The sequence below is a fragment of the Agelaius phoeniceus genome, chromosome Z, assembly GCF_051311805.1.
Source record: "Agelaius phoeniceus isolate bAgePho1 chromosome Z, bAgePho1.hap1, whole genome shotgun sequence".
Taxonomy (NCBI): domain Eukaryota; kingdom Metazoa; phylum Chordata; class Aves; order Passeriformes; family Icteridae; genus Agelaius; species Agelaius phoeniceus.
In genome coordinates, this window is record NC_135303.1 from 91,514,984 (window position 1) to 91,536,990 (window position 22,007).

Below are 22,007 nucleotides of genomic sequence, written 5' to 3' on the forward strand. Positions count from 1 at the left end.
GGATAAGGGCAGGAACACGGGAAGGAAAACGGACAGGAACTGAGGCACGGACGGGGACAAGGGCCGGGGACACGGGTAGTGACAAGGGCAGGAGCACGGAAAGGGACATAGACAAGGGTAGGGACAGGGGCACGGAAGAGAACGGGGATAAGGATAGGAGCAGAGACAGGGACAGTGACAGAATCAGGGACAGAAGGGTTACCCCGCGGGCTCGTTCCCCGGTGTGCGGCACCATTTCACACACCGAGGCAAGGTATTTCTATCTCTTTTTCTAGTTAGCACAAAGCAGGTAGTTGGGTGTCTAGGTTATCCATCATCAAAACGTTACTCTGTCTATACATTTCAGCAACCAAAGGCATCAGCATTCATCGCTTACAAGTTACATAACTTCTCTGTTAGTTAGTAGCATTCTATTAACTACCACTTCAATTAATTACCACTCAGACCCTTCTTTCCTAGTTAAATCTCTCCGTTTTCATTTTAGTTAGTCTGTTTTGAGTTGTTGGTCAATGAGATGCTGGCCACACTCTCCCACTGCCAGAATTACTCTTCTCCCAGGTACTGACTGCTCAGCCCTGCTGACTTCAGTCCTCGTGGCTCTCATCCAAACAGCCATTCCTCTTGGAATCATCTTGATTTCCTTAAAAAAGCCAAGCTCACAATATGCAGCTGCTTAGTCATAGCTGTCCTGATACAGCTACTGATAAAATCTTGAGGGGTGCAAAGCTGGTGGGGCTCAGTATCAGGGGCAGGAAAAGGGATAGGGCAGTGACAATGCTGTCTGCAAAAATCTGATTCCTTACCTGTTGTGCAATAAGCCAATAATTAGACACACCAAGAGACATTATTTATTGCAGGGTTGTGCAAGACTGGGTGCTCAGTGGTATTCTAGAACAATCAAAATGCTTAACAATTTATACATTTTAGCATACAAAGGAACTAGTGTTCACCGGCTATGTTACCTAATTCTCTTATTAATTAGTACTGGTTAATGATTCTACTGTTTCTCATGCCCAGTCTTTCTCTTCTTTTGGGTTGGTGGGTTTCTTGGGTCAGTTGTCACAGATTCCCCCTGCCAGAATTACTGTTTTCCCACTCAGGGCTGATTTCAGCACAGATGCTGGGTTCACTTTATTAGTTTCTTTCTCATCTTGGAAGTTCAAGCAGATGTCCTTGTTGCCTGTAAACTCTGCATTCTCTGTGCCCGCTATCAGTGGTACATCCTTTCTTCCCAAGCTTTGTTAACCTCCCCCTAGGTCTGACATCATTGAAGCATATCAAGCTTGACAAGGCAATTCCACCAAGAGGTAATTTGTTTTCTCTAACGCATGGGCATTACTCAGAGCTTGGTTGTTAGTTTCTATCTGTTTCATGGATTAAATCTGGTTGGCCTGAGTATAGAAGCCCAGAAGATTAGAGGTTGTGTGCCTCAAACACCAATAGCTGGATAATTGTATAGCCAAACACAGATTGTTGGTAACAAGAATCAAGGTTTGTTGGTAAAAACACAGCTGTGAGGAAGAACAGGATGTGGCTGGAAAAGGGGCCATTCAGAGATTGGGCAGCATTTTTCTGGGACAAACATCCTTGTTCTAGTTCCTGGAGACAAACACAGCACAGGACAGCAATGAAGCCAAGAAGCAGTCTAGGACTGTACAGGGAATCAAGACCACCAGAGACCCTTGAAGCCCACCAACTCATTTTCAGAAAGAAATGAAGAATGAACTACAGATTATAAATTTGCATAGAAAGTGAGAAAGTAAACTCCAGGGCAGGGAAGGTCATCTGTTAAAGGTGCCCCTGCCATTGAATCTTGGATGCTCCATTCCCCTAAAGGGTTGGTCACCACACCAAGCCCCATCCAACTTAGGGCCAGAACACTTCCAAGGCTGGGGCATCCACAGCTCCTCTGGACACCCTCTGCCAGGGCCTCCCCACCCACACAGTCAGGAATTCCTTCCCAATATCCCATCTATCCCTGCCCAATATCCCCAGTCCCTGTGCAGCTCTGCTGGAGCCCCTGGAGGCCCTGGCAGGGGCTCTGAGGTGTCCCTGGAGCCTTCTCTTGTGCAGCTCAACAGCCCCAGCTGTGCCAGGCTGGCTCCAGAGCAGAGGGGCTCCAGCCCTGGCAGCAGCTCCGTGGCCTCCTCTGCACTGGCTGCAGCAGCTCCAGCTCCTTGTGCTGCTGGAGCCAGGGCTGGGGCAGCTCTGCAGGTGGGCTCTCACCTGAGCCCAGGGGCAGAATCCCCCCACCTGCAGCACCTCTCAGTCTGCAGTTGGGGATGATTTTATGTCTCACATGTGAGACAGGATTTGGTCTGCAGTGAGAAAGTGCTGAAACTCAGGCACAGTGTGATCAGTCCCTCTGGTAATCCAGAGAGGTTGGTAAAGCCACAGATTCCAGTGGATTCCCCTTCTAGGAATTGAAAAGTTTGAGTGAAAAATCCTCAGCTACTTTGGCATGTGTTGTACTAAAAGTGATTCTTCACCAATTCTTTCCATGCTGCTTATTTTGGAAATCACATTTCTGTAAAAGTGCCTGAGGGGGGGAAAAATAAAACCTACATGCATGTTAAGACCTAACACCACAACTCCCCCCGCCCCCCGGGCCAGGACTTCAGACTCCTTTTTGTGAAGACAATTTTCTGATATCCGATCTAAACCTCCCCTGGCCCAGCCTGAGGCCGTTCCCTCTGCTCCTGTCCCTGTTCCCTGGAGCACAGCCCGATCCCCCCGGCTGTCCCCTCCTGGCAGGAGCTGTGCAGAGCCACAAGGGCCCCCCTGAGCCTCCTTTGCTCCAGGCTCAGCCCCTGCCCAGCTCCCTCAGCCTCTCCTGGGGCTCCAGCCCCTTCCCAGCTCCGTTCCCTGCCCTGGACACGCTCCAGCCCCTCAGGGTCTCTCTTGTCCTGAGGGCCCAGAGCTGTCCCCAGCACTGGAGGTGCCTCAGCAGGGCCAGCACAGGGACAGGCCCTGCCCTGGTGTTAAAAACGAGAGCAAGCTCCCGGTGCTAGAGTGATTTCAGCACTTATTATAAGAAAAAGAAAGGCCTAAAGCAGGGCGCCGGCGGGCCGAGCAGGAGCGCTCCCGTCGGGGGTGCTGCAGCGCCGGCGCTGGGGCTGCTCAGCAGCGATATCCCCGATGCCCCAGATGGAGCGGCGCAGGTTCAGTGGGTCAGAAGCCCCTTTTTATCCTGTTGTTTTTTTCTTTTTTTGCCCCTTTATATTGGTTTCTGTTTGGATCCTTCATTTGCATGAAGGTTTAAGGCTCTCGATTGGTCCATTACAGTTCTGTCCGGGCTGGCTCGTTTCCCTTGGGGGCTGGTGCACTTTACTTAGGTGTAATATGGTACGCTGAGTACCGTATTTCCTATAACTACCCTTTTAACCCCTTTTACAATAACCAAACTAACAGTACTCGCTTAACACTCTATCAACTATTTTACAACAGTTTCTAACCTATTTTTAACACTGGGGCTGTGTCACACCCTGGCTGGGACAGCGCAGGGACCATTACCTACATGGGCACCCTGGGCTCATGTCCAGCCGCACCCCCAGACATCTTTCTGCTGTACTTATTGATGCCTTCCTCCTGCATCTCTTCTGTTTCGTTTTTCTGTTGCTGGGGTTCGTTTGGCGGTTTTTTTAACATCTTCCCTTAACGGACAGACGGCGTTTAACTCTCCGAGTAACTGTTAAACACGTTTCCATCGCTATTTCCCCCCGCTCCGGCGTAAGCGGCGGCGGTGCCGCCCCTCAGCCGCCCACTCCCGACAGGCTCCGGGCAGGATGGCGGCGGCGGGAACACCGGGCGGCGATTCGTTCCAGGAGAAGCTTACACGGGTAACGGGGGCCGGCGGGGCTCGCTTTCTCTTTTCTTCACAGTTTTCCGCACGCACACACACACACACAGACACACAGACACATCGTTCGTGCTTTTTGCGCCTGATGGTGCGGTGGTTTTCTCCATCGCTGCCTGTGTACGCGTACGGCAGCGGAATGAGGGAGGAGAAAAAATACACTCAGAGTTATACGGCTGAGTCCATTCTCCGTCAGGTTAATTAGTCAGGCTTATGCAAGAGTTTTATGTTCGTTACATGCTGTAGAACTTCCATGTTCTTCAGTTATTACTGGTCATAATCTAACCTTTCTAATCTAATTAGGTTGGATATTAGGGAAAGTTCCTTTGCTCAACAGGCTGTCCAGGCCTGGCACAGCTGCCCAGGGCAGTGGTGGAGTCCCCATTCCTGTAGGAATTTAAAAGCCGTGTGGATGTGGCACTTGGGGACGTGGGTCAGTGTTGGGCTGGGCAGTGTTGGGGGAATGCTTGGACTCCATGATCCTGGAGGGCTTTTCCAGCCCAAACAATTCCATGGTTCCACGATCACTGCCCTACCTACCTGAGAGCACTCTGTTGGTCTCTTATTTCTGACCTTGTTTCTGATGGTACAACTGCTTTGCAGGGCTTTTGGCTTCACGTTGTCGTGACTCTCTCCTGTTCTCCTGCAGAGAGACTGCTCCCAGTGATGGCTCGGGCACTTTTATCCCACACACTTTAACACGGTGTTCACCATTTTTCCAAACGCCTATTTAACATCTGTTGGGTTGTTACTGTGTCTGTAGCCAACAGGTCACGTGAATAAAAAGGTAAAATTTTATCACATGGAGATAAGCAGGTATTCCAAGAAATGAGGGAGATTAAAAAGGATATCATATAGTCTTCTTCTAGACCACAGAGGGTGGGTGTTTAAAGAAGAGGGAAAGGAATTTTTCTCCTCCTTTCCCACCCGTGCCTCCTGGACTGATGTAGGAGTTGCTCTTCAGGAGTGCAGAGTTTGCAGTGGTTTACATTCTTCACGTCTATCAGCTATTTTCTGTCATTTCACGTGATTGCTTGCTCTTTTGTCTCCCTTCTCTGGCAGGTTACTTTATGGCTAAAGAAATTATATGGGGGTGTGCCTATTCCAGAATATGAGGTGAATGAAAGGACAGTGGATATTTTGCATGAAATTATGGAGAACAATGAAGAGAGAGACAAGGATGTTATGTTGCTGATAGAGGACATGAAGGACAGGACAAGCAAATATGAAGCAGAAGGTGAGTTTGCAACTCCATTTCTCAGTTCCACCTGAGTCAGGCTGTTCTGAGTGGATTGATTGTATTTGTTGAAAACTTTGGAATATATATAAATATATGTATTTGAAACAGACTCAGATTTTTTTTGATGCTGTTTCTATTACAATTTACAGCAACGTAAGATTGCTCAAGGACAGTTTTTTAAGCCATCTTGAGCAGGCCATAAATGTGGACAAGCCGGTTAATTGCTAAAACCTCCTGGTCTGCTGGGCTGGATAGCACAGCGTGGAAATATTGCCTGGATAGAGAGGGAAATGTCCCTGCAGCTCATTCAAGAGTCTGAGCTGGTGCTAAGCCACTGTTAAGGAAAGCCCTGGGGGAGCCTGAAACAACATTGAGATGATTACGTCGTGCTGAAGCTGCCTAGAGTGATTATTTTTTAATTTGTTTGGGTTTTTTTTGAGCAAGTGAGTGGTTCAGGGGACCATAGTGTGTTTTTAAAACACATAATAAAGGACTGTCACTTCATAGGCTTTTCTCAGGAAGAAATTTTACTTTTCTGTGCAAAGGCTGGCATGGTACACATGAAGATGTTTTTGTTCCTTCCAAGTGCCTTAGCACCAAACAAAAAATGATGGAGACAGACTTCCTGGGTCTACCACAAACAAGGCTCAGCCTTGTGGGCTTTGTGGGAAGGTGACCTGGATGTGCTCATTGCTGTAGCACAGGGGTGAGCTCTTGTTTGTCTGATGTCAGACAGACTGGTCAGGGAGGGAATGGAGCAGTGCTTTCTCCCTTTATACACTGAATCTGTTTGACAAATAGAGACGTGGCAGCACTTTGGCATGTTTAAGCCTTTTTTCAAAGTGTCTTTTTTCCCCCAACAACAGGCAGGTAGCCAAGTTTCCAGTGTGGGATTGGGTTCTAGCTTTGAAGAGTTCAATAGAAGAGCAGTAATATTTAAAAAAATCACTGCTTTGGTTTGTATATTTTCCAGCTGACTACTGGCATGATATTCTTGGAGAAAGCCTGAGTTTTTTGGAGGGCAGTATGTCCAAAGAGGCCAACGATGACATCACTGACCTGGTACAAAGTGCAATAGAACTTGACGTGGAGGACACTTCTCTTACCAGGTAATTCTTCACACTCTGCATTCGTGGTGAGGGGCTGTGCTGTTTTCCTCTGTTTTTCCACATCAGCAGCTCCAAACTTTGCACTAGGAATCTTCTTTGTCAGGCTCATTTTTCACCCCTTGGGCAGCTTTAGAGTGCATGGGAACTGAGCAAAAAATGCTAGCTCAAGGTTATCCTGGCACAGGAAGGCTCTGAAGCCCGAGAAGGGCCTGGGATGGAGTTAAATCCTTCCTTTTTCTCCTGCTTTTGTGGTCAGTGGCTGCAGGCTGCTGCCAGTGGGACTGTTGTGCCAGGTATCCCAGGCTACAGCAGTGTTCACACTGCTTGGGCAGGGACTGGGGAACTGTGACTGGTCTTCCAGCCTCAGCTCCTCATCCTTGTCTGTCTCATCTGGCCTCAGTTCATGCGAGGAGATTCCCTCTGCCATGGGGAAATGGCATCTGCTAGTCTGGTCTCCTTGGGCCTCTCTCCCTAGCAGGGCTTTGGCCCGTGGCACTGCAACACTTGCAGCAAAGAAGGGGCAGAGTCTGCCTTGGAACCCAATTTTTATGTGATATTTAGGGTCTTGGCACTTAGATCTCTCTTCCTGAGCTGGAAGGGGAAGAGCTTTGGGCCACTTGGGAAGAGGAGGGTACTCAGATGCTGCCGGGCACATCTTGTGACCATGCCTTTTCAGGGACTGAATACAGTTTCCCTCAAAGGCAGTGAGGCAAGCCAGGAGTGGAGCACGTGGTGGTTTTATTCACCAGAGTGCCAATTGTGTTGTTCACTTGTTCACTTACTCAGGTTGCTGGACTGTTTTCCCTTCCATGTGGAAATCTGTGTTAGTTATGGAAAGCAAATTCCCTTAGTATATCTTATTTAAATTTACCCCTGCCATAACATCAAGAGGAAACTAAGTCATTAATTTAAAGTGTGGAGAAAAGAATAACAACAACTCTGACTTTGAGAATAGCTGATTCCTAAGCATTCCCACTGATTCTCTCTTCACCAGCTTCTACAGTGCCATCAATGACATGACCTTGGAAATGTATAAAACAAAATCAAAAAACAAAGAAATGGAACAGAAATTGAGGATCCTCACGAAAAAACTAACTTCAGCACTGATGGTGGAAAAGCAGTTGGAGAAGTGAGTAATGGACGAAGAAGAGGGAAAGTTTAAAGTAATACTGGTGATTTCTGTCTTGGGCAATGTTGGTTATGGTAACTAACAAGGAAAACTGAATTTTTAGGGGTTTGACACATCTCCAATTCAAAGTATTTGGAAGCATCTATCAAAACCCGTGTGTTATGGGTACTTTCAGTAGTCTAAAGAGATCTGGGAAAGCATCAAACCAATTATTTTAAAGCAAAAGTGATCTCCAACCTGTTTTCAGATACAAGTTTCCATCTTCCACCAGTTACTTTTGTCTGAGGCTGAAGACAAATCTGATTTTCTTAGCACATTTAGCATGGCCTCTGTAGTCAGACTAAGGGAGGCAAAACAAAAACCATTCTCAGGTAAGAAGTTCCCTTAACCAGTGTGTAGAAGACATATTAATAGTGATAACTCAAAAAAAAAATCAGTGTGAAGTCATTCCCTGGAGGATGTAATCTGAAGGGCTTTGCCAAGCACAGCACGATCAACCCCAGCCTTGAGTGGGGGCTGGCCCAGATGTTCTCCCTTCCACTCTAATTATTTCTAGAATGGGGTTTTTTTGTCTTTTAAAGTGGTAATTTGCCTTGTAAACGAGATTCCTGTGTGCTTTCTGCAGGTTTGCCTCCCCTTGATCTGAGGTTTAGCTTGTGTAACAGGTCTCTAAGTGAGTTAGGGAATTATGCACAAGATTTTTACCCTTTGCTTTTAGGCATATGGCTTTCTTCTTTGCCTCTATTTTCCCTGGTCTGTGGGGTTCTGGAGGTAACAGCTGTATATGTTTCCATTGGAAAATCTCACAGGGAAATACAGGGTTTTCTCAGTTTCTTCTTTCTTGTGTTTGTTGTATTGCAGAGTTTAGCTTGAGCATGGGTAAGTAACAGTACTTGTATACTGATACATCTTTGAATGTAACAGCTTATTCTTTCTGTGTTATTTTTTAAGGGATATTGAAGAACTGAAGAAATCTCAGGGAATACAACAGGCCAAAGCTGAGACTCAATCCAAGAATTTGAAGTTCCTGGAAGATAAATCTAAGGATCTGAAGATAAGGATCTGTGATGCTGAGGTAGGTGGAAGGAGTTTTCTTACACGGCACTGTGATGGGATGACACAGCCATGGTTGGTTGAGCCCAAATTTGTAGTTACAGAGACATTCCATAAGCTTCCTGAACTCCAGTACTGGGGACTCTTGAGCTAACAGGACAACATGTGAATGTAGTTCAGTTGTCCCTGCTGATCTCTCCTCAGTGTATCCTGTGATCAGTACAGTGCTGTCTCCTCATTCCCTGAGAAACTCTGGCAGGTTACTTTATGGCTAAAGTCAAGCCATACCTGATACCTTGACAAGCACGGGATGGAAAGTGTTGTATTACAACTGACATTTTCCTGAGAAGCCTTTCTTCAGCCTTGCCGCGTGCACTTCTCCCACTGCTTTTCTGGAAAGACTTGTTATTCTTAATACAAATTTTAGCAGCACCTCATTTTGTACGCCAGCTACAGCTGTGGCTCCAATAGCACACATTTCTGCCGTGGACAACCTGTGTTCTTCCCTGCCTGTTTAGATTTAAACAGAAGGAAATGGTGAAATCTTTCTCCTTGTTGCATTTTGTGCTCTCTCCTGTTTGCAGGCTAAGCTTGTTGCCAGGGGGTTGGACCAATCCCTGACACATGAGGCACTGGTGAAATCATCTGAGGTAGGTTTTTGGATACAAGAGGGATGTTGCTACAGTGGGACAGGCCAGGCTTGCTTGTTGGGTGCTTTCAGGAATTGTAGTTTGCTCTTTGGCTGCCTGAACAAATCTTAATGGTCAAAGGAAACACAAATAAAAATCCTGTAGGTGGATTCCCATGAACTGGGCTCTTTTGGGTGGGTTTGTCTCTCCTAGAGGCATCTACTGGAGAATTTCCACAGAATAAATTCCCTGCCACTGAAAACAGATCTGCCTCCTTTATTTCTGATCTGTGTTATAAGCAGAGTGGATATTCTGTGGACTATATCCCATTACATGGCTCCCTGTGTATTGCAGTTTCTTGATAGAATGACCCATGTGATCCTTGCTACTTTGTGTGACGCAAATTTCTTCCAAACACTTTAAAAAAGGGAGATAAGGTCAAATGAAACCCAAATTCAGATTCAGTGTGTGCTATTTTTTTTTTTTTGCTGTGTCTTTAAACATAACATTTTTCAGCTTTATCGTAAGCCTAGTAGAACATCTTAAAGAAAAGCACATTTTTTGAGTTTGTAACTACAGATTTTACGTCCTGTGCACTCAACACATCTTCATATTTTTTGCTGTTATTGTAGTGGGAACTCAGTCTTTCTCCTTACTACTTTTGCTATCTTTTCCTTTATGTTTTCGAGTGGAGCAGTGAAAATAGGTTTCCTGGTTTCTCTGTTGTGCTTCTCACCAACCAGCACTGGGTGGCAGTGCTCACATTGCCCAGTGTTACACGAGACCAGAACTAATTTTTATTGGAATATTGCATCCAGAAAGCCACAGGCAAATTTTCTAGGCTTGTCATCTAGATCCCAAGCATAAAGCACAGTTTGACTCCTTGACATTTATAGAACTGCTTTGCCAGGACATCAATGAAATGGGCAGCACAAATGGCTTTATCTTTTTTATATAACTTTGATTATTTGAAAAGAGTTCAGGACTGTGGAAGGTGCTCAGTTTGCAGCCCCAAAAAGAAATTACTCCCACTTGATAAGCATAAGGGGGAGTCTTTTTGCTACTGTGTGTGCAAAACTTCGGTTTTCCACGTGTTTTATAGAGGATGAAATCTCTCAAATTCCGAAATGTTGTAGGTAACTATCTCACTCATTTCCATCAATTCTGCAAATAATTCCCTAGAATATGATCTGCCTTTCTCTCTCTGCAGGAACTGGCTGCTCTGCGTAAAGAAATAGAGCCACTGAAGACGGAACTGGCATCCTATCTTGATTTACCTCCTGTAACTATTTATTCCACTCTTATGTTGTATTTGCCATCAGGTTAATTTTAGTGGCCTTCAGAATGTAAGGGATATCCTTGTGATGCCTTTGGTGGACAGGTAGATGTCCTACAGGTCTGGTAATTGATGCAGACCAAAGACTTGATCTCTGTTTATTAATCAAAGCCAAGAAGTTAAGCTTCCTTGTCAGGCAAACTTTGTTCTAACAGAGTAGACAGATTTGCTGGGTAAATTGGGATTCAGGTGAATTAGCTAGAAATTTGACAAAGAAATATGGAAGAAAAGGAATCCCCTAGTATAACCAACTTTTTGAGATTTACCAGTATTTTAGCTTGTTGGGCCATATTGGTGGACACAGCACGTGGTGCAGAGTTTGGAGCTCTGAACAGGATTTTAAGGATCCTGAAGAAATAGCCAAATGTAGGTTTTGTCCCCTAAACTGGCTGCTCCATCATTTTCTTTGATTTCTCTTGAGGGTGCTGGGTACTCAGCTCTATGAAAATGCAGGTTTCTTTTCTCCCTCATACAAACACTGACGTCTTGCTACTAGAAAAAAAAAGCCTGTGGCTGGAAAAGTGGGACTGCTGCTCTGTTTAATCCATCTTCCTCCAAGAGGCAGCATTCTCCTTCTCTCAAGTGGAACAGGACATTCAAATGGGATTAGGTTCTCCAGTTCCCTCCTCCAGCCTTGCTGTGAGTGGAGACAGGGAGAGCCCCTGGTGCAGGCAGGAGGAGGGGAGGGAGGTTTATCCTTGCAAACTTAGTGTGCTTTGGAAAAGTCTTGCAAAAATATTGTTGAAATCAAGTCCCTTGTTTGGTAGGTTTGGAAAATTGCTTAAAATGAAGGGGTTTTTTTAGACTTTAGGCCATACCAGACTTTTGAAAAATACACGATTGCCCAAACCAAGCCAATACTAGACTTTTAATGGGAATACCTTCTGCATGTGGAGTGTCTACACAAAACTTCATTAATTGTCCATTAATTCACCTGAGGCTCATCATTAGATTCTTGTAAAGGTGCAGAGACTCTTGTTTCTTGATGAAATGCTGATTTTTATGCCATTTTCTCTCATTAGAGCATTCCCCTGGCGCAAGTGAAGGTTGAAGAAGCGAGAAAAGAACTTGTAAGAGTTTTTTTATCTTTCCAGGAGCTACATATATTAATTGATTACAGATTTACCCACCTTAGACTGTACTCTTAATGTTCTCATGGGGAGATTTGGTGAGGCAGGAGTTGTAGACACTGATCAGGGGAGCTGGTGGACTGATGTCTGAGCTGCAAAGGCAGTCTGGCACAGTGACATCAGTGCAGATTAGGTAGCTATATCCCCAGGAATTTTGTCTATTGGAATCTTTATCCACTCACTTTAGGTCTCAGAAGCTTCCTTGCTCCTCCTGAACTCTCAGAGGGCTCCAGGCTTATTTTAGTCAACATCTGCCTTGTAGACTGCAATGGGGATGTTCCCCTGTAAAACACAGTGCCCATTTCCTCCATGCTTGAGTAACCTGCAGGTGTGGCTGTTGAGCCAAACACCATAAAACTGTTTGGGAAGTTCATATGTAGCTTTTCTGAGTGAGCTGAGCCACGTTTGAGCCCCATAAAACATGTTTTTGTTCCTTTGGGCTACTGCCTGCTTGCTCATAAGCACGAGTGGTAAGCCTTAAACCTGTGATCAAAAATCACAATAAGTAGGGTAATCACATTAAGATAGGTAAGAACATTTTGCACATTTTTGGGTGAGACTGCCTGGGTTGGTTTACCACTTGTTTTTGATTGAGGGAGTAGAAGCTCCCCTTACCAGCCTGAGGCTGTTCTGAGGTCAGAATGCTCACCTCTGGGGGGGGACCAGTGAGCTGGGACGTGTCCAAAATCACATTGGGGCACAGAGTAAAGGCAGCTGAGCTTGTCCAGCCTTCTGTTTGGAGGGCAAGTCCATCCAGCTCAACACCAGGGTTATTCCCTCACTGCTGACAGCCTCCCAGGGTTTGACCACTGCAGATATGTTTGTTTGCCAGCATCGTGTGGAAGCTGTCTCATGGTCCCTGATTCCTCTTGGTTTTCTCTCCTGGTAGAAAGCCTTGGATGAAGAGCTCACAAGGGAGATTGAGGCTCTGCCTTTTGAGCTGACATAGCTCAGCAAACCCCAGCTCACCTGAATGGGCCTGCCTGGAACACGATCTTCCTTCTGTTGCCTACTTACTTGCACTAGCAATGCACTTCAGAGCTCTTACCTGTACCTTGGCAGCTTCCTGCTGTGTTCTTCTCTCTGTCAGCCTTGTGTTTATAAGCTTCGCCTATTTTTCATTAAATAGCATCCAAACTTGCTGTTGTCTTCATGAGTTATTTTTCCCTCTGTGATAAACACTTGTAAAGCAGCTCTATAGATAGTGTAGGCAGGCATAGTTTTCTAACAAAACAAAAAAGCCCCACACAGTAAGACCTTTCTAGCTCTAAAACCAGTATTTTTGCAGAATCCCTGTGGGACATGATGATTTTGAAGTCCGATTGCCCTTAACAATTCCACCTCAAATGTCATCTTCCACAAGGGTTCCCTGAGCTCTGTTATTTCTATGCCATCACCACACCATCATTCCACATTTTCAGAAGTGTTTTGCATATGCCAGCTTTTAGAAACCGTTTGATTCCAAAGCCAAAAATCGGAAAATCTCCTGTGGAGAGGGAAAAAGCAAAACCTAGAAAGAATGGTAGCACCTGAGGACATTGAGCATGGATGGGCCTGTTTGTTGTGGGAAGCATCCAGGCAAATAGTGGTGGTGGTCTCAGTGACAATCTGTTTGCAATTGGAATTGCAAGAGATTATGGCCATGAGAGCTGTTGCTTCGCTGCAAAAGTTGATTTTCCACTGATCTGCAGGATGAGAGGTTCAAAATTACACTGCTGTCAATAAAACCCACAAGTGTGACCTCTGTCCTCTCCTTTTTTTCTGTGATGGGGAAGAACAGAGGGATGCCCAGAGAGCTACTGCCCATAGGAATCTCCAACCTCTTTCATACAGCAGAAGGAGTTGCTGTTTAGTTCCAGGTGTTTAAATCAAGCTGTGAGGAAAGGGTGAGTTGCCTTAGTTTTAGGGCTATTTATCTTCACTCCTTCTGGGGTAGGAAATGAGGGCAAAAGCAAGTGGAAAATTCATGGGCTAAACTGGCTGAAGAGAAATTACCTCAGGGGTCACTGATGTGAAATTTGGAGCAGGCAGCATAGTGCAGGGATGATTACAGGTACAGCTACTGCTTACGAGTAAAACCCACACAAAAGCCATGGGAATGGTGTTTGAACATGGAAAGAACAAGAATATAATCTGATTTTCCTGTTGTGGTAGGGGAAAGAAGTTGTAGTCTTGGAAGACATCAGAACATGGCTGGGTAGACATCAAAGAATGATCTAACAAGAAAGCCAGTGTAAGGCACTGGAGGTCATAGCCTGGCAATTAGGGAATCTTAATCACTGGAACCTCTTAAAAGCAAATTAGAAATGATTTGCTCGAGTGTTTAAAATGTGAGGGAGTGTTAATCACTCTTTGGGATACAAAGATGGGATAGATGAGGGCTTGAGGGTGCTGCCAGCCCTGCTTTTTAATGAGTGCCTCAAGACTTACTTGGCTAAGATTAGGGGAAGACTTTTTATCTCACACGTGAGATAAATGACTCCAGGCTTGGGAGGATTTCCTGGGGACTGTGGCACTTCCATAGCTCCACCTCATCATGAAATGCTGCACTGCTTGTGAAGCCTGGGGCTGTTCTCCCCTGCCCACGCCCACGGAGCAGCTGCACCTCTCCCCGGCTGCTGCTGTTTCACAGCACGTGAAGAGCCTGAATCCAGAGAGCAGCAGGGCCAGACTGTCTGGAGAGCTGCTCAAACACAGCCACGTGTTGCTTCCTAGCACTGGAAACTCAAGGAGGAAAATAAAAAAAAAAAATCCCCAGCAGCTGCATCCGAGCCATGTGTCACAGCTGAGCCGTCCCCGGCGCACACAGCGTAAATCAGCAAGCAGCTGTCGGGTCTGACTGCTCAGCTCTTGGTTGGGAATCGGGAAAAGTCAAATAAACGAGATTTGTGCAGCCCTTTGGGAAGGTTTCTCAGCTCTCTTTGGTCAGAGTGCCTTAAGGGAGCCCTTTCCTTTGGTGTTTTGGAACAGACCGGCTTTTCCATGTGGGGATGGGATGCTGGAGGAGGAACAGCTCGCTCAAGCCCTGCTGAGACAGGAGCACACCATGCTGGCTGAGAAAACCCCTGATTCTGGGCTTCCCCCCTCTGCCCTGGCAGCTGTTGGGTGTTTTCATGGGAGTCACAGTGCGTGGGTGCCAGCTGGACCCTCGGCTGTTGGATGGTATGGAACAATCACCCAAGTGAGAGGGAGACATGAGGCTGGGGAGCCTCCACTGCTTCACTGTCCCCACAGGGCACATCAGCTGCTCCCCTCTGAGCTCCCAGACTGAGCTTTGGAGACACCTGTGTTAACACCTGCACGATGAGAGCAGGTGCAGGGCCAGGCTGAGCTGCAGACATTCCATTTTCCCAACAATGTGCAAGAGGTGTTTGTGCTTTATTGGTGTGTGCTTCATTTCTCCTCCTGGAAAACACGAGGGATTCCACCATAAAACAAAATTAAAAAAAAAAAAAAACACCAAAAAAACTCACCAAAAACACACACACAAAAAAGGAGTAAATAAAATTGTGAATTCAATGTGAAAAATGGGGATGAGCCTCAAGCAAAAACTCGTACACATTTTACCACAAATTGACACACTGTTCTTATCAGGCCAATATGGAAAATAATAACTCCTTTAGGAAAAAAAAAATCATCTGCAGACTAGCATAGTATTGTGAATCTATTTAAAAGAAAACATTCAGATACTAAACCCAGAATAACTAAAGTAAAATGCTAGAGAAATGCAGAATCCAAATTTAAGGCTTCTAAGCTGAAAAATGTATCTTTTTACTTAAAATGCATTGAATCAAAAGGTGGGGCTGGAATCTCTTTTGGCTGTATCTTTTGGCTAGTGCTATAGAAATACTCCATCTGTTGCAAACATTTCATTGTGATTCCTTTCCAATCTTCCTTTGACTGAAAGTATTCAGAAATCTCCTTTCATTTACATAAATCCTTTGGTAGATGTAGGATATTAACATGGGACTTTAATTAAAAGTAACTAAAAATGTTAAAAGTTTCAAGATTTATTTTAAAAGTAAGTTGGTTGCCTTTGGTACCACCTCCAGTAAAACACTCCAAATAGCTTGATACTCAATGCTGTTTTGGGTACTTATGAGCAAAATTTTATGTGTCAAATGGCAAGTGTGTAAAAGCTCTTTCAAATTACATTTAGAACTGAATGGGTCTTGGAGGTCTGGGAAATGTTTTGTATTTCTAAGCTATTCTTTGAATTTTTAAAGTACAGGGTCAGCAGTGAAACAATAGTGATCCTGGTCTCTGTGACCTTGCAGGAAATCCTTCACTTTGCCTGCAAGCAGGGAGTCACTGTTAGTAACTTCAAGCAATTTTGGAAACATTTCTTATTTTGTTAAATGCTCACTTCTCTAAAGAATTTCAGCACTGGGCTGTGTTTCTGCTTCTCCAATTCACAAATATTTCTCCCACAGAACAACACCACATGTGCACCACAGAGGCATTTACCAATGAGAGTGTGTTTAAAGTGAGACTTGTGAGTCCTTCTGTCTTTGCCAGGTACCACCTACATGGGAGGAGCTGCCTCCCTCTGCCTTGAAGTCCTTCAGCATTGCACGGTCCTGAATTGTGTAAACTCTAGTAAAAAACCATCCAGCAGCTGCAAAAATACAAGCTAATCTAATAAATGCTTCCTGTAGCCCCTTGATAAATATGCCTCTAATGCTAACGAAGCAGCTGTGCTGGTTAATTAGATTATGTTGGCTGATAAAACCTAGCAGCAAGGAAATGTTTTATTTCTTTTCCTTCCCAAAGGGACTCTGGCTGTACCTCGGCGGTGGATGAACACTGTGGTGTTCTGGATACCTTTTCCATGGTCCCTGTTTGGCCACTGCTGTGGCTGCAGGAGAGCCTGGGTGTCCTCAACAGCAGCAGGGGGATGGCTTGGCTGGATCTCAGCAGCACATTTATGATTTCAGAGACTTGGAAAATGGATGTTGTTAAAATGTGGCTTAGAAGGTGAAGCTTCCTTTGCAGAGGATGCTTGGTAATGTGCCTATGGATGCCTCCGAGATGAGCTCTTGAAAAGTCATTCTCCAGGCTGGAGCTGGAGGGAAGCATTTGGCCTGGGGATGGGAAAGAGAGGGGAGCAGGGACAGAGGGACTGAGTGTCCCCCTGCCAGGAGCTGGCTGAGAGAAGCCAGCCTGGGATGAGCCAAAATGAGCCAAATGAGCCAAAATGCTCTCACAACCAACTTTTACTTTGACGAGAGAACGTGGCTCAAGGTTGTGCTCCAGCACTGAGCTGATTTCCTCCTATTGTGCTTGGGGAGGCGCCGAGATTCCCTTTGCTCAAACGCGTTTCTTCCTGGCGGGGGAGTTCTTATCACGTCCTTGTGGGGTAACTAACGCTGAAATCATTGCACTCTTGGCAGACACAGTCAAAGAATGATAACGTGGAGCCAGAGGAGCCTAGAAGATGTGCTGGGCTGTACTCCCAAAATTCCTGGAGCCAGCACCACCTCCAGCCTTTCCTCTTCCCTTCCTAATCTTTCAGTGCAATCTCCCTGATGTTTCAGAATGAGTCCCTTGGTATTTCCCCTAATCTGTCATTTAAAATCTCAGGCAATAAAGCTTTCACCACTTCCCTTAGGGAGACGATTTTTCCAGCCTGTGCTTCTCCATTCAAAAGCTTTCTGCACAGATTCCCAGCTTAGACATGCCCTTCTGTAATTTCACCCCATTAAAATAATTAATGTATCCCCAGCCTTCTCCCTTGATGCCACTTGCTTCATTCAGACATTTACACATGGCTGCTGTCTCCCTGCTCAGTTCACTAATTCCGCGGTACTTATGGCACTCGGAATTCCTTTTCCTCTCTTTTTGTAAAGCCTGCCGCCGATTCCTTCAGCCGCGGAGTCTTAGAGCTCCTTCCCGTGTATCACTCTTCCTGCAAATCCAAGGCAGATGCTCCCCACCCGCGTCCTTGTGCTTTCCTGTACTCCATCCAAAACTGTTCCCGGCTGCCTGTGAGCTGCGTGGTGTCCTCCGGGTGTCTTTCAGGAGGCAAAGCACATGGATCCCCAAAAATGCAGGTTCTGGATGTCATTTCCCCATGGAAATGCAGGTTCTGGATGCTATTCCCCCCCTGGAAATGCAGGTTCTGAATGTTTTGTCCCCATGGAAATGCAGGTTCTGGATGCTATTCCCCCCCTGGAAATGCAGGTTCTGGATGTTATTTCCCTCTCTGAAAATACAGGTTCTGGATGTTATTCCACCCCTGGACATGCAGGTTCTGGATGTTATTTCCCCCTTGGGAATGCAGGTTCTGGATGTAATTTCCCCATGGAAATGCAGGTTCTGGATGTTATTCCCCCCATGAGATGCAGGTTCTGGATGTTATTCCCCCCCTGGAAATGCAGGTTCTGGATGTTATTCCCCCCCTGGAGATGCAGGTTCTGAATGTAATTTCCCCATGGAAATACAGGTTCTGGATGTTATTCCTCCCTTCCTCCTTGGAAATGCAGGTTCTGGATGTTTTGTCCCCCTCCCCGGAAATGCAGGTTCTGGATGTTTCCCCCATGGAAATACAGGTTCTGGATGTTATTTTCCCCCTGGAAATGCAGGTTCTGGATGTTATTCCCCCTTCTGGAAATGCAGGTTCTGGATGTTTTTCCCCCTGGAAATGCAGGCCCTGGATGTAATTTCCCCATGAAAATGAAGGTTCTGGATGTAATTTCCCCATGGAAATACAGGTTCTGGATGTTAAATCCCCCTGGAAATCCAGGTTCTGGATATTATTCCCCTCTTGGAAATGCAGGTTCTGGATGTTATTCCCCCCTGGAAATGCAGGTTCTGGATGTTATTCGCCCCCTGGAAATGCAGGTTCTGGATGTTTTTTCCCTCCTGGAAATGCAGGTTCTGGGTGTTATTCACCCTTAGTGCTTTCCTTGGTGCTGACACCACAAATGATTCACTCACCTTCCTTGACGAGACAATTTTTTTACATATTGGTGAGAAGTACCTCTCAAAGTACCGGTTTAAAAAATAATTGTGGAAGCCTGAATGCGTGGTTCTGCTTCCAGCTGCACCTCTCCATCTCTCCTAGTATGATAAATGCTTCTGGGGTGGCATGATGCCTGTTTTTCCCGAGTCCATGCCCACGATTTGGGTGGTAGTGCAGGTGGATTTCCCACACATTTCCAGCCCGGGCACTGAGTCCTGCCACGAGTAGCTCTATGGTGAATGCTTAAATCCTGAATTTCCCCGGTGCTCCTAGCCCTGATCAGGACTCACTCAGACTGTGCTGAAATTATTTCCTTCCACCTTTCCGAGTCTCAGGAAACACCTGCAGCTGTGCAGGACAGCCGGCGGGGCGCAGAAACACCCCGGACGGTGTTTAACGAGGGCATTACAATGTTAAAATGTGCATTACAGTGATTAAAATGTGCGTTACAATGATTAAAATGTGCATTACCGTGTTTAAAGAGGGCATTACAATGTCGCTCTGATTGCACCGCACGCTTCCCTCCCATGCAGCCCCCGGGGCTCGGGTCTCCAGAGGTGCCTCCCAAACCCAAAGGTCCCGGGATTCTGCGGTCTCAGGGAGCGCAGGATCGCCAGGATCGGTGTGGAAGGGAGAACGTGCTCGGAGTGTGTGAGGGGTGCTGGGGGATGTGTGTGACAGGGACAGGGACAGTGTAAGGGACAGTGATAGGGACAGGGACACAGGGACAGAGCGACAGGGACAGTGAGAGTGACAGGGACAGGGGCAGTGACACAGGGCTGGTTGACACAGGGATATAGGGACAGTGACCAGGGACTCAGGGACACAGGGGCACAGGGACGCAGGGACACAGGGACTCAGTGATGGGGACATGGGGACAGGCATACAGGGACAGAGGGACACAGGAACATGGGGACAGGAACACAGGGACAGGGACAGAGGGACACAGGGACACAGGCACACGGGGACACAAGGATACAGGCACATGAGGATGGGGACATGGGGACAGGGATACAGGGACATAGAGACACAGGGACACAGACACACGGGGGCAGGGACCCAGGGACACAGGGACAGAGGGACATGGACACGGACATGGGGGCAGGGGCACGGGGACACAGGGACATGGGGACAGGGACATGGGGACAGGGATACAGGGACACAGTCACAGAGACACAGGCACACAGAGACACAGGCACACAGGAACACGGACACACGGACACACAGACACACACAGACACACAGTGACACATGGACACACGGACACACAGACACACAGTGACACATGGACACAGACACATGGACACACAGGCACACAGACACACAATGACACACGGACAGACACACAGACACATGACACACAGACACACAGTGACACACGGACAGACACACAGACACACGGACACAGTGACACACGGACACACACTGACACAATGACAGTGACATGGACACACGGACAGACACACGGACACACACACAAACAGACATATGGACAGACACACGGACACACACACAGACAGACACACGGACAGACAGACACACACACAGACAGACGGACACACACACACAAACACACGGACACACACACACAGACACACACGGACACACACACACACAGACAGACACACGGACACACACACACACAGAAGGACACACACACAGACACACGGACAGACACACGGACACACACACACACAGAAGGATACACACACAGACACACGGACAGACACACGGACACGCGCTCAGCCGCACACGCGCCCCCGGCGCCGCTCCCGCCGTTCCCTCTCCGGCCGCGCGGGGTCGCTGCGGGGCGCGGGCGGCCCGCGCGGGCGCTCGCGGCGCGGCGGGCGGAAGTGACGGCGCGGCGGCCGCGGTGACATTCCCGGCGCTTCCCGGCGGCCGCTCCGGCTGCTCCCGCGGCTCCGGCTCCTCCGGCCGCTGCCCATGCCCCGGCCGCTGCCCCCGCCGGGCAGGCCGCGAGGGGCCCAGCCTCGCACAGGTGAGCGCGCTGCCGTGCGGGCGGGGGGCCGCGGGGAGGGGCGGTACCGGCCCGGCCGCCCCGGGCGCGGGCGGGGGCTGCGCCCCTCAGGGTGGTCTCGCTGCCGCCGCCGCTGCTGCTGCTCCTGCCCCGGCCCCTCCGCCTTCCTGTGCCCTGACCCCGCGGGGGCGAAACTCCCCACAGATCCCTGGAGCAGCTCGGGGGCCGCTTTGTCTTTCCCGGGACTTTTGTAACGTGCCTTTTTTTTTTTTTTTTTTTTTTTTTTTCTCTTCCTGCAACGACTTTTGAAGTCGTGCGAGCTGTTGGAGGGTTGGAGAGTAGCCCTTGTTTCTCCAAGGGGTCCCTTCTGTGCTTCTCCAGGGGTTTCTTTGCGTCTTTGTTTACCTTGGATGGTGTGTTCCTCTGGTGGGAAAATGTGTTTTCTATGGGAAGGACGCTCGAGTCGCTCGTTGCGTATCCAGCCCGGGTTCCCCTTGGGCTCCTGACATCTAATGGGTTGCAGATGTGGCTCCGAGCCGCACAGCCATCCGAGGGGAATATAAAACTTAACTGTGCTACTGGTTCCTTTTTAAATGCGAAACAAGGTGGGCTGAGCAGACTTGTAATATTTTAACTATTTCCCCAGTTCCAGTACTGTAACTCTATTTGCCTGGAGGTTATTGGACGACAAAGGCCACTTTCTGAAAGACTTGTTTTGGTTTTGTTTGCCCGGTTTTTAAAAAAATTAAAATTTATTTTTAGGTTTACATTGCTTCCACCTTTTTTAAGTAGCATCGAAGTGTATTTATGTCTTAGTTTGTTAACTGTGTAACAAGGCGGCTTGCCTCAAAGTTTGTGGATCCCTTGGTGAATCTATAACTGTAATAACTTAGTTAAGCAAGGTCGTGGTTGTAACTAGTTGTGCACTTTAAACCAGCACAAAGTACCTAACAGCACTTCAAAAGCTGAAAAAAAACTTGTGTGTCGAGATGGCAGAAGTCAGTCCTGTTTGACATTTTTTTTTCCCCTGACAAGTAATTCTAGCTTTTAAAAGTGAATGAGTAAGTAAATCTTTGAACTCTTGAGCATCCCTTTAAAAATGTAAAATTTATTTTCATTCCCCCTCCCAGGGATTTTATTAGGTTTTAGATCTTCTCTGGTACTTGCCAAGCATCAAATAATAATTTCACTTACAGCTTGAAGGGCTGTACTATTTCCACTCTTCAAGCTAAAAATTTAAGTACAAACAGTAATGCCTCTCCCCTTGGAACAGGAAACAAATGCTACATTTAAAATGTTTCTCTTAAAGCATGCTAAGTTGCTTAAATCTATTAAAAACATAGTGTTTGACCTTGAGGTGGAAACTGAGCGTGGTGCTCCTTTGAGCTCCCCAGCGTGTGGCTCTCCTGCCCCAGTGCCACCTGCACTTGCTGCTCCTGTGGTTCCAGTGCTGGGAGCCAGGCTGCCAGGGCAGCACAGCTTTCCCTGCTGCCCTGGAGGAGGGAAACCTGGCCCCTGCGGAGCAAACAGGTCTGTAGCAAACGCCCAGGGGAGCAGTGAGGTGCTCACCATGTGTTTGCTAA

The 22,007-nt window shown here is 47.1% G+C and overlaps 2 protein-coding genes across 4 annotated transcripts in view; both read left to right on the forward strand.

The window, feature by feature from the left end:
* Positions 1-113: 113 nt before the first annotated feature.
* Positions 114-12,624, forward strand: HAUS1 (HAUS augmin like complex subunit 1). 2 transcript variants are annotated; one of them, XM_077171330.1, is made up of 9 exons: positions 114-253; positions 4,919-5,093; positions 6,070-6,205; positions 7,200-7,334; positions 8,286-8,409; positions 8,972-9,037; positions 10,227-10,298; positions 11,375-11,422; positions 12,372-12,624. In XM_077171330.1, the coding sequence occupies exons 2-9, from the start codon at positions 5,009-5,011 to the stop codon at positions 12,429-12,431; spliced, it is 726 nt and encodes a 241-aa protein (XP_077027445.1). In that variant the 5' UTR covers positions 114-253; positions 4,919-5,008; the 3' UTR covers positions 12,432-12,624. The 2 variants fall into 2 exon arrangements, with proteins under 2 accessions (XP_077027445.1, XP_054508479.2); XM_054652504.2 differs by lacking the exon at positions 114-253 and adding an exon at positions 3,693-3,839.
* Positions 12,625-20,283: 7,659 nt separating this feature from the next.
* ARK2N (arkadia (RNF111) N-terminal like PKA signaling regulator 2N) overlaps positions 20,284-22,007 on the forward strand; it is a 44,684-nt gene continuing 42,960 nt past the window's right edge. The window contains exon 1 of one of the 2 annotated variants that reach the window (XM_054651936.2): positions 20,284-20,445. The gene's annotated coding sequence lies outside the window, so the exon portion shown is untranslated. The remainder of the gene's footprint in view (positions 20,446-22,007) is intronic. The other variant, XM_077172371.1, reaches the window with a different exon arrangement.